At 39.3% G+C, this 12,550-nt stretch overlaps 1 protein-coding gene across 5 annotated transcripts in view; it reads right to left on the bottom strand.

Moving 5' to 3' along the window:
• The window catches only part of KANK1 (KN motif and ankyrin repeat domains 1), a 242,207-nt gene that overhangs the window by 9,986 nt on the left and 219,671 nt on the right, over nt 1–12,550 (bottom strand). For 4 of the 5 annotated variants that reach the window (XM_037851174.1, XM_037851175.1, XM_037851177.1 and 1 more), the window contains 4 exons: nt 4,245–4,442; nt 3,474–3,582; nt 2,089–2,322; nt 549–636 (listed from right to left, as the gene is read on the bottom strand). In XM_037851174.1, the coding sequence (XP_037707102.1) occupies nt 549–636; nt 2,089–2,322; nt 3,474–3,582; nt 4,245–4,442 (629 nt within the window). The remainder of the gene's footprint in view (nt 1–548; nt 637–2,088; nt 2,323–3,473; nt 3,583–4,244; nt 4,443–12,550) is intronic. The other variant, XM_037851178.1, reaches the window with a different exon arrangement.

The following is a 12,550-nucleotide window of genomic DNA, read 5'->3' as shown; positions in this document are numbered from 1 at the left end:
TTCTTTATTTGCTTCTGAATCTCTCAAACTGTGAGAAGATGACAAATGCAGTTATTTTTATGTTTAAAAATAGTGGCAGCCTGCATTCCACATCAGAACATAATATGCAGTCTTGGAATTGAAAGGAATGCTGACCTTGGCCCAGATAGGTTTCTTTTAAAAACATATGCTCACATAAAAAAATTTTTAAAATCTGGGATTCTGCTCCCTGGATCACAAGATTCTGAAAACAGCAACAGCAATGTAGAGAGAAGATGACCGAATGTAATTAACCTTCTGTTTGCAAGGATGTGCCTCACAGGTGCTTCCACCCCCAAGAAAAGTCCAGGGTGAACAGAGAATATCCAAAGCTGTGTCTCAGGAAAGTGACTGCAGTGCGGTGTAGGAACTGGGCAGCACAATGCTTGCTCTGCCCACTCACGCTAGAAATAGTTCGGGGGAAAGCAGGCAAGCAGCAACAGCTCAAGGGCAGGTGACAGCTGGCCTTGATGACGGTGCCCAATCAGGCACTCGCTACAGACTGGGAAAAGCGTCTGTTGGTTACTCACCATATCTTTGCCGGCCAAAGCTTTGGGGTCACTTAAATTATTTTTCAGTAGGTTGCACGCGGACAACATCTTTTCACTTAATTCGTACCTAAGGGGGGGTGGGGAGAAAGGGAGCTTATGACTGGCTACAAAAAGAAAGTTCTGATATCAAACTCTATAACCATTTAAACGACAATTGGCCCCGAGCCAACCTAAGCAGGCTGTGGTGGTGTAAAGTGCTTGGCTGGGGGTATTTTGGGGGTTTGAGGATTGATGCTACATACAGAGGCAACTCTTCCAGCCAGAGAACAAAGTCTTTTTTTTTTTCCTTTTTTTTCTTTTTCTTTTTTTTTTTTTTTTAGGACAAAGTCTTTTGATAGGAACAGTTTTCAGCTTCACCAGTTTTGGTGTTTATGTAAATACAGAGTAACATTTGGAGATTTTTGCTCCTTTTGTTCTGAGTTATTAAAAATAGTTTTACTCTTAAGGGCTTGCTAAGGTCTGAATGACCATATATCCAATATGCCAACCAGTAAACCACATATCTGGACTTACATTTGGTGTCACAAAAAGTTTTTGTTTAACCCATGTGAAAAATTAAGCTTAAAAATCAGATGACATATGGCATGAAAACTATCTCAATTAAGCTGCTGAGAAACCAAATGACAAGGTATGGAACCATTGGAAGATACTTGCAAATACAAACAAAAGACACTTACCTTGTGTTAATGCAGTTAAACTTTCATTTTGACAAAGTAAACAGAGGTAGTTTTCTGAAACATTCTATTTATAGTCCTCACTGAAAAACCATACTGAAGCCTCCATCTGTTCTAGTCTACTCTCTCCTATTTTATATGATTCAAATCCACATTTGCTACTAGACTTTAAAATTTACTATATTTGTAGGCACGTTTCAGGGTTTTTATTTGCTATTTTATGTCAGCTGTTATTTATGATATCCCCAAATCCATTCTTGTAGTGTTCGTCATCACTCAATGAGAAAAAAACAAAAAAATACCGACAAATGACTGACATACATCATCTTTACAATAAGCATGATACAGGTAAGGACCAAAAAAAACCTTTCTCATGCACACAATGACCCTATAATAACCATACTAACACATGCATCAAGATAAATGATAAAAGATAAAACTTGAAGCTTTAAAAAATGGGTACTTGTCACCCCAAAATTCCAATGTCTTTAAATAAAAGGTGGAAGGTTCAAATAATGGAAATTTCAGTGATACTTAATAGCTCTGTAGATGGTGGTTCTACATAAAAAATTAGATAGCAAGTTGCTAAAAGTTTCTGATAACAAAGTCAACAAGATATCAAGCCATTCTCTTTGCTACTGTAAGAGACCTAGTTGTCACACTCTGCACTTATATTTATTAGTAACATGACAAGATATGCATAACTATGAGGAACAGATAAAGCTTAGCTTTCCTTTGGAGACATTAAACACATACAATGGCAAAATCTGCTAACTGGCCAACTCTATTGCCAAAGTATATTAAATATGGGAGGGGTCAGGGGAGGGAAGGAGAATGTACCACACCTCTCTCTGATCTCCACCTTCTCAGGTTCACATTCTTGAACCTGTATTTCATCTTCCACCCTGGTGGACTTGAAACCTTCAATATTAACTGCATGGTGCCCTTGCGCCATTCCCTGTGGGTCTTCGTCCTCCTCCTCTTCTTCAGGAGGATACTCAAGAACATCACATTCATCATCTGACTCGGAAGAAGAGCTTTCCTCTGAGCTGGAATCATCACTTGAAGTTGTTTCATACCTAGGTGGCAATTGGGATTTCAGGAGATGCAAGGTGTGCCCATAAAGACCCACTGAAACTTAGAAATTTCTATGAAGGGAAAGCTGCTCACTGACTCCAGGAGTTTCACCATTGGTTTTAGATCCTGCGCTTAGCAGTTCAAAGTATGATATATTTCAATGCCTGTGGTTTTGAACGGGTTCTTACTTAAGAGACAAGCTGGGCTGGCAATTAGTATCATATATCACTTGAAAAAAATTACACCTCTGACTTAGTATAAATGAAGAATAAATATACTTTAAGGGAATCAGGTCTGCGGTTGCTCACTTTTAATTTCTGCTTTTTTTTTTTTTAATTCCTCTGATTTTGCCCTATTAATTTTCCCAGTGCCAAGGTGAACAGATTACATAAGTAACCAATAGTTCCTCTTACATATGCCCTCCAAAACCTCCAGGGCTATATCACCCAGTATTACTTTTAAGATAAAGGAAATAGACATCATCACGTTAATCTTTGTGGTATACTTTACCATGAATATGCTCTCAACTAACTCTGCACTACTGCTTTCTTGCAGAGGTCATTTACTGATTAACTAATTGCTTTGATTCAGTTGGAGGAGGACTAATAGGCTTAAGTATTTACCTGAGCCAACTGGAAGAGAAGGAAGAAACTACAGATAAACATTCTATTTAGAAAGCAAGGAACTGATGGTGTGGCTAGGTTATGCTTTAAGAAAAAGGCCCTACAAGTTTGTTTGTGAACATGGAGAGCTAAGGAAGCCCATTCTGAAGAAGTGGATGACTATCACAGGCCCCGTGGAGTGATGCTCTCACTCTCAGCTTCTCTGAGTCCTGATATAGGTTAAGTACAAGTTGTCCAGCATGGTGCAGGAACCCTGCTGCTTTTGTTGAAGACTATGTTTTTCAGATCAGAGGTGAAGAGATGTAAATTTCTCAGTTTCATCAGGTATCCTTAAACAGTGATATATCCTTAAAGAGAGCAAGAAGAGCAGAGAGGAGAAGCTCAAATGCACCTTTCTGAGGAGGGGATCTTCCATCACCAAGATGTGGCAGCATCCCAGGACTGGAACCTTTAAATGAGACTTAAGCAGGCAGGAGGCAACGGGGACAGACAGACCATGAATAAACTCTGGTACCTCCACTTTTCCTTACCCTCCATTAATGCCAACAAACTGAAGGTTCTTTTTTGCACCATTTGAATCGCTGTTTGCATCTTTCTTCTTCATGATGGACTTCAGCGTACTTTCATTATTTGTACATACTGTTAAAAAGTGAATCAATATGATCAAAATTAACATAACTCATAACCATATAAGTTAAATGAATAGGTAATCTTTCTTCAGGTACATTTATTTTTTTCTTATTTATGAAATGTAGATCTTGGCATGTCTATATGAGAAACTTACACAAATGCACTGGAAAATTATGTGCATATAAAGAAAATAATCCAAAGTTTCATTAACAACTTTCTTGAAATGAGAAAAAAAATCCATCAGTACTTCCAGACCAGACATAAAAGCAGTGACAACTAGCATTTTTATCATGCTTTACTGCAGTTTATAAAGGGATGTCACTCTTACTTGATCCTCAAAAACCATTTAGGTACTAAGACAGGGATAATTGTTATTCATTCCTTTGTCTGAGATAACCACTCCTGGAAAATACATATCCCTGCCAGACGGTACAAGAGCTAAATGCTGTTTAAAATATTTCATAATTAGCAATATCAGATACGTTTCCTTAAGGAGGTTCCACACCTTTCCTTCTTTAGTAGTCATTTAAACATATTCTAGCTCTACTTTCCCAACAGCTGTATTCTCTTTCTTCAAGGTCACCTTATAAGGACCCTGAGTTTAAAGTGGAAGGCTGGCAGAGCTGGTCCTGGGCTGCTGATGCTAAGCTATGGGCCATGAGGAAAGTTACCGAAGAGGCCGGCAGCAATCTGGTCGTCCGTCAGGTTCACCGCAGACAGCACGCTTTCCTGAGTGGGGAAGGCGTCCTGGCTGCCGCCGGGCTTCCTTTCCATGGTCCCCGCCTCATGCTCATGCAGCGATGTCCCAGTGCTGAACGGCCCTCTTGGCTGCAGAGCTCCACACTTACAGATGCAGTCCAAACTAGTTCCTGCCAGAAAGGAGAAGGGTGGAGAAGGGTGTGAGGCTAGGACCAAAAAAACAAAACAAAAGACTAGTTCTTTTAAAAGATTCTAGCAACTCATTTTCTCAAGGGCTTTCCTCCAGTGTTTTCTCTCCGTACAAATGGCACTACCATCAAAGTCACCCAAGTTCAAAACCACAAGGCCTTCTGTGGCTCTGAACCTTTCCCTTTATTACATCGGGGCCTGCCAAGGCTTGTTGTTCTAACTCCCTGTTATCTCTTCTTTTCTCTCAGTTCTGTTACCACCCTAGCCTTGGTTCCTCTTACCTCCTACCTGGACCAGGAAAACAGTGCCCTGACTGCCTCTTCCTTACCACACGACTCCAGAAAACTACTCCCAATCAGCTCTAACCATTACCCAGCTAAACCAAAACCTGAGAACTTTAAAAGTCCCCACCACGCAGGAAATGCAGTCCACACTGCCCAGCGAGCCATTTTAAACCATCACCCTGCACCATCTTAGCTCTCCAACCTTACTTCCCGTCAGTCCTGTGGTCCTTATCAGGACTGGACGACATCCCATAAACAACGAATTCCTGTGCAGAAAGTGGGGGGCTCTCATTTCTCTGGCAGCACACCTTTGTTTGTTCTCTCTTTCTGTCTGGAATGCCCCTGCTTCCCCTTCCTCACATGGCCAAACACCCCCATCACTTCCTCCTCAGGGCCTTCCCTGATCCCCTAACTCACATTAACTTTCCTTTCTCTGCACTCTCACAGCCCGTCTTCCGTAGTCTCTTATGGGACCTTTAACACAAGGTATAAAATTCATGGAGCTGCCCTAGATCCCCTTCTAGACCACACACATTTTGAGTGCATGAACAGTTCTGTTCAACTTTGTTTCTCTCACCACATCCACTAGAATGCTTTGGCATATGTCAAGTACTTAATATTTATTCATTGACTGAAGCAGAATAATGGGTTAAATAATACGCAATTAATGTATACAAGTGTATTATAGAATTTTCAATGTGACTGACATGGAAAGATGTTCATAATATATCGTTAAATGAGAAAAGCAGGTAATAAAATTCCATGTATGGTATGATCCTACTAAAATACATTAACACACACACATGTAGGTATCTAGAAGAGCTCTATACCAAATGACAACATCTATGGTACTGTTAATTTTTCCCTGTATTTACCTTTTTTTTTTTCCTATAGAGAATATGGGTTAACTGCGTTCAAAATCTCTTAAAACAAAAAATTATTTGAGTCAGTACTTTTTTTTTTTTTTTTTTTTAATCATCATTTTATTGAGATATATTCACATACCACGCAGTCATACAAAACAAATTGTACTTTCGATTGTTTACAGTACCATTACATAGTTGTACATTCATCACCTAAATCAATCCCTGACACCTTCATTAGCACACACACAAAAATAACAAGAATAATAATTAGAGTGAAAAAGAGCAATTGAAGTAAAAAAGAACACTAGGTACCTTTGTCTGTTTGTTTGCTTCCCCTACTTTTCTACACATCGATCCATAAACTAGACAAAGTGGAGTTTGGTCCTTATGGCATTCCCAATCCCACTGTCACCCCTCATAAGCTACATTTTTATACAACTGTCTTCGAGATTCATGGGTTCTGGGTTGTAGTTTAATAGTTTCAGGTATCCACCACCAGCTACCCCAATTCTTTAGAACCTAAAAAAGGTTGTCTAAAGTGTGCGTAAGAGTGCCCACCAGAGTGATCTCTCGGCTCGTTTTGAAATCTCTCTGCCACTGAAGCTTATTTCATTTCCTTTCACATCCCCCTTTTGGTCAAGAAGATGTTCTCCATCCCACGATGCCGGGTCTACATTCCTCCCCGGGAGTCATATTCCACGTTGCCAGGGAGATTCACTTCCCTGGGTGTCTGATCCCACGTAGGGGGGAGGGCAGTGATTTCACCTTTCAAGTTGGCTTAGCCAGAGAGAGAGGGCCACATCTGAGCAACAAAGAGGCATTCAGGAGGAGACTCTTAGGCACAAATATAGGGAGGCCTAGCCTCTCCTTTGCAGCAACCGTCTTCCCAAGGGTAAAACTTATGGTAGAGGGCTCAACCCATCAAACCACCAGTCCCCTATGTCTGTGGTCATGTTAGCAACCATGGAGGTGGGGTAGGCGAATACCCCTGCATTCTCCACAGGCTCCTCAAGGGGGCACTACATCGTTTTTTTTTTTTTTGTTTTTTTTTTTTCCTTGTTTGTCTTTTTTCTTTTTTTTTTTTTTTAACTTTCCCTTCTTTTTTCAAATCAACTGTATGAAAAAAAAAAGTTAAAAAGAAAACAAACATACAATAAAAGAACATTTCAAAGAGACCATAGCAAGGGAGTAAGAAAAAGACAACTAACCTAAGATAACTGCTTAACTTCCAACATGTTCCTACTTTACCCCAAGAAAGTTACATACTATAGCAACATTTCAGTGAACTTGTTCCTACTACATCCATCAGAAATTAACAGACCATAGTCATTTCTGGGCATCCCCAGAACGTTAAATAGCTTATCTGTTCTTCTTGGATTATTGTTCCCCCTTCCTTAATTGCTCTCTACTGCTAGTTCCCCTCCATTCTACATTATAAACCATTTGTTTTACATTTTTCAAAGTTCACATTAGTGGTAGCATATAATATTTCTCTTTTTGTGCCTGGCTTATTTCGCTCAGCATTATGTCTTCAAGGTTCATCCATGTTGTCATATGTTTCACCAGATCGTTCCTTCTTACTGCCGCGTAGTATTCCATCGTGTGTATATACCACATTTTATTTGTCCACTCATCTGTTGATGGACATTTGGGTTGTTTCCATCTCTTGGCAATTGTGAATAATGCTGCTATGAACATTGGCGTGCAGATATCTGTTCGTGTCACTGCTTTCCGATCTTCCGGGTATATCCCGAGAAGTGCAATCGCTGGATCGAATGGTAGCTCTATCTCTAGTTTTCTAAGGAACTGCCAGACTGACTTCCAGAGTGGCTGAACCATTATACAGTCCCACCAACAATGAATAAGAGTTCCAATTTCTCCACATCCCCTCCAGCATTTGTAGTTTCCTGTTTGTTTAATGGCAGCCATTCTAACCGGTGTTAGATGGTATCTCATTGTGGTCTTAATTTGCATCTCTCTAATAGCTAGTGAAGCTGAACATTTTTTCATGTGTTTCTTGGCCATTTGTATTTCCTCTTCAGAGAACTGTCTTTTCATATCTTTTGCCCATTTTATAATTGGGCTGTCTGTACTATTGTCATTGAGTTGTAGGATTTCTTTGTATATGCAAGATATCAGTCTTTTGTCAGATACATGGTTTCCAAAAATTTTTTCCCATTGAGTTGGCTGCCTCTTTACCTTTTTGAGAAATTCCTTTGAGGTGCAGAAACTTCTAAGCTTGAGGAGTTCCCATTTATCTATTTTCTCTTTTGTTGCTTGTGCTTTGGGTGTAAAGTCTAGGAAGTGGCCTCCTAATACAAGGTCTTGAAGATGTTTTCCTACATTATCTTCTAGGAGTTTAATGGTACTTTCTTTTATATTGAGATCTTTGGTCCATTTTGAGTTAATTTTTGTGTAGGGGGTGAGGTAGGGGTCCTCTTTCATTCTTTTGGATATGGATATCCAACTCTCCCAGCCCCATTTGTTGAAAAGACCATTATGGCTCAGTTCAGTGACTTTGGGGGCCTTATCAAAGATCAGTCGGCCATAGATCTGAGGGTCTATCTCTGAATTCTCAATTCGATTCCATTGATCTATATGTCTATCTTTGTGCCAGTACCATGCTGTTTTGGCAACTGTGGCTTTATAATAAGCTTCAAAGTCAGGGAGTGTAAGTCCTCCCACTTCGTTTTTCTTTTTTAAAGTGTCTTTAGCAATTCGAGGCATCTTCCCTTTCCAAATAAATTTGATAACTAGCTTTTCCAAGTCTGCAAAGTAGGTTGTTGGAATTTTGATTGGGATTGCATTGAATCTGTAGATGAGTTTGGGTAGAATTGACATCTTAATGACATTTAGCCTTCCTATCCATGAACATGGAATATTTTTCCATCTTTTAAGGTCCCCTTCTATTTCTTTTAGTAGAGTTATGTAGTTTTCTTTGTATAGGTCTTTTACATCTTTGGTTAAGTTTATTCCTAGGTACTTGATTTTTTTAGTTGCTATTGAAAATGGTATCTTTTTCTTGAGTGTCTCTTCAGTTTGTTCATTTCTAGCATATAGAAACATTACTGACTTATGTGCATTAATCTTGTATCCCGCTACTTTGCTAAATTTGTTTATTAGCTCTAGTAGGTGTATCGTTGATTTCTCAGGGTTTTCTAGATATAAGATCATATCATCTGCAAACAATGACAGTTTTACTTCTTCTTTCCAATTTGGATGCCTTTTATTTCTTTGTCTTGCCGGATTGCCCTGGCTAGCACTTCCAGCACAATGTTGAATAACAGTGGTGACAGCGGGCATCCTTGTCTTGTTCCTGATCTTAGAGGGAAGGCTTTCAGTCTCTCACCATTGAGTACTATGCTGGCTGTGGGTTTTTCATATATGCTCTTTATCATGTTGAGGAAGTTTCCTTCAATTCCTACCTTTTGAAGTGTTTTTATCAAAAAGGGATGTTGGATTTTGTCAAATGCTTTTTCAGCATCTATTGAGATGATCAATTGATTTTTCCCTTTCGAGTTTTTAATGTGTTGTAATACATTGATTGTTTTTTCTTATGTTGAACCATCCTTGCATGCCTGGAATGAACCCCACTTGGTCATGGTGTATGATTTTTTTAATGTGTCTTTGGATTCGATTTGCAAGTATTTTGTTGAGGATTTTTGCATCTATATTCATTAGGGAGATTGGCCGGTAGTTTTCCTTTTTTGTAGCATCTTTGCCTGGTTTTGGTATTAGATTGATGTTAGCTTCATAAAATGAATTAGGTAGTGTTCCATTTTTTTCAATGTTTTGAAAGAGTTTGAGTAAGATTGGTGTCAGTTCTTTCTGGAAAGTTTGGTAGAATTCCCCTGTGAAGCCATCTGGCCCTGGGCATTTATTTGTGGGAAGATTTTTGATGACTGATTGGATCTCTTTGCTTGTGATGGGTTGGTTGAGGTCTTCTATTTCTTCTCTGGTCAGTCTAGGTTGTTCATATGTTTCCAGGAAATTGTCCATTTCTTCTACATTATCCACTTTGTTGCCATACAGTTGTTCATAATATCCTCTTATAATTTTTTAATTTCTTCAGGATCTGCAGTTATGTCACCTTTTTCATTCATTATTTTGTTTATATGGGTCTTCTCTCTTTTTGATTTTGTCAGTCTAGCTAGGGGCTTGTCAATCTTGTTGATCTTCTCAAAGAACCAACTTTTGGTGATATTTATCCTTTCTATTGTTTTTTTGTTCTCTATGTCATTTATTTCTGCTTTAATCCTTGTTATTTCTTTTCTTGTACTTGGTTTAGGATTGGTTTGCTGTTCATTTTCTAGCTTCTTCAGTTGATCCATTAGTTCTTTGATTTTGGCTCTTTCTTCCTTTTTAATATATGCGTTTAGTGCTATAAATTTCCCCCTTAGCACTGCTTTTGCTGCATCCCATAGGTTTTGGTATGTTGTGTTCTCATTTTCATTCGTCTCTATATATTTAGCAATTTCTCTTGCTATTTCTTCTTTAACCCACTGATTGTTTAGGAGTGTGTTGTTTAACCTCCAGGTATTTGTGAATTTTCTAAGTCTCTGATGGTTATTGACTTCTAATTGTATTCCATTGTGGTCAGAGAATGTGCTTTGAATAATTTCAATCTTTTTAAATTTATTGAGGCTTGTTTTATGTCCCAGCATATGATCTATTCTGGAGAAAGTTCCGTGAGCACTAGAAAAGTATGTGTATCCTGTTGATTTGGGATGTAATGTCCTGTAGATGTCTGTTAAATCTAATTCATTTATCAGATTGTTTAGGTTTTCAATTTCCTTATTGGTCTTCTGTCTGGTTGATCTATCTATAGGAGAGAGTGATGTGTTGAAGTCTCCCACAATTATTGTGGAAACATCAATTGCTTCCTTTAGTTTTGCCAATGTTTCTCTCATGTATTTTGTGGCACCTTGATTGGGTGCATAGACATTTACGATTGTTATTTCTTCTTGCTGAATTGCCCCTTTTATTAGTATGTAGTGGCCTTCTTTGTCTCTCAAAACATCCCTGCATTTGAAGTCTATTTTATCTGAGATTAATATTGCTACACCTGCTTTCTTTTGGCTGTAGCTTGCATGAAATATTTTTTTCCATCCTTTCACTTTCAGTTTCTTTGTGTCCCTGTGTCTAAGATGAGTCTCTTGTATGCAACATATTGATGGTTCATTTTTTTTGATCCATTCTGCGAATCTATATCTTTTAATTGGGGAGTTTAATCCATTTACATTCAACGTTAAAACCGTGAAGGCATTTCTTGAATCGGCCATCTTATCCTTTGGATTATGTTTGCCATATTTTTCCCTCTCTCTATTAATATCCTTTATTGTACCCATACCGAATCTCTTTAGTACTGAACCTTTCTCCAAGTCTCTCTGTCCTGTCTTTGTTTCTCTGTCTGTAGGGCTCCCTTTAGTATCTCCAGTAGGGCAGGTCTCTTGTTAGCAAATTCTCTCAGCATTTCTTTGTCTGTGAAAAATTTAAGCTCTCCCTCAAATTTGAAGGAGAGCTTTGCTGGATAAAGTATTCTTGGCTGGAAATTCCTCTCACTCAGAATTTTAAATATATTGTGCCACTGCCTTCTCGCCTCCATGGTGGCTGCTGAGTAGTCACTACTTAGTCTTATGCTGTTTCCTTTGTATGTGGTGAATTGCTTTTCTCTTGCTGCTTTCAGAACTTGCTCCTTCTCTTCTATGTTTGACAGTGTGATCAGTATATGTCTCGGAGTGGGTTTTTTTGGATTTATTCTATTTGGAGTTCGCTGAGCATTTATGATTTGTGTATTTATGTTGTTTAGAAGATTTGGGAAGTTTTCCCCAACAATTTCTTCGAATACTCTTCCTAGACCTTTACCCTTTTCTTCCCCTTCTGGGACACCAATGAGTCTTATATTCGGACGTTTCATATTATCTATCATATCCCTGAGGTCCATTTCGAGTTTTTCAATTTTTTTCCCCATTCTTTCTTTTATGTTTTCATTTTCCATTCTGTCATCTTCCAGGTCACTGATTCGTTGTTCAACTTCCTCTAGTCTTGTACTATGAGTGTCCAGAATCTTTTTAATTTGGTCAACAGTTTCTTTAATTTCCATAAGATCATCCATTTTTTTATTTAGTCTTGCAATGTCTTCTTTATGCTCTTCTAGGGTCTTCTTGATTTCCTTCATATCCCGTACTAGGGTCTCATTGTTCATCTTTAGTTCTTTGAGTAGCTGCTCTAGGTGTGTCTCTTCTGGTCTTTTGATTTGGGTGCTTGGGCTTGGGTTATCCATATCGTCTGGTTTTTTCATATGCTTTATAATTTTCTGTTGTTTTTGGCCTCGTGGCATTTGCTGACCTTGATAGGGTTCTTTTAGGGTTTGTAGACCAGTTGAAGTCCTTATCTCTAATTTATCAGATCTACAGCTTCGTGGAGTACACTTTCTCTAACTAACCAGCAGGTGGCGTCCACGAGCCACCTGTTCTCCACAAGCCAGATCTCCCCTGCTTAGCCTTTTTGGTGAGTGGGGGAGTGAGTCTTGTGGGGCCCAATTGGTGTCCCAAGCTTGCGTGTGTAGTTGGTGTTGCCTGCCCTGTATGTGGGGCGTGTTTCTGGGCAGTCGGGGAGGGGGGGTGGCCCTAACAATCAAATCTCCCTGATGATCCTAGAGTTTTAAAGCTACTGCAATAGTCTAATCCTTCAGTTCAGTCCTGCCACAGTTTGTCTCTGCCACTGACCCACAAGTCTTTGGTATTGGCGTATGGCTCCTGAGACTTGCAAGTGGGCCCCTCTTCCAGGCTGTGCACCCCGAGTCCTCTGTTGAGGGATGACTGTGCTATGTCGCAGGTGAGTGCCGTCCCCCCAGGGCAGTTCTGGGCTGCTGGGCTGTGTTGGGAGGCTCCCAGTCTGCTCAAATGATGGCTGAATGGGGCTCTGTTAATTCACACT

This window comes from Choloepus didactylus, chromosome 10, assembly GCF_015220235.1.
Source record: "Choloepus didactylus isolate mChoDid1 chromosome 10, mChoDid1.pri, whole genome shotgun sequence".
Classification (NCBI taxonomy): Eukaryota; Metazoa; Chordata; class Mammalia; order Pilosa; family Megalonychidae; genus Choloepus; species Choloepus didactylus.
Note: the sequence above shows the minus strand (reverse complement) of the source record. Positions and strands in the feature narration are given on the sequence as shown.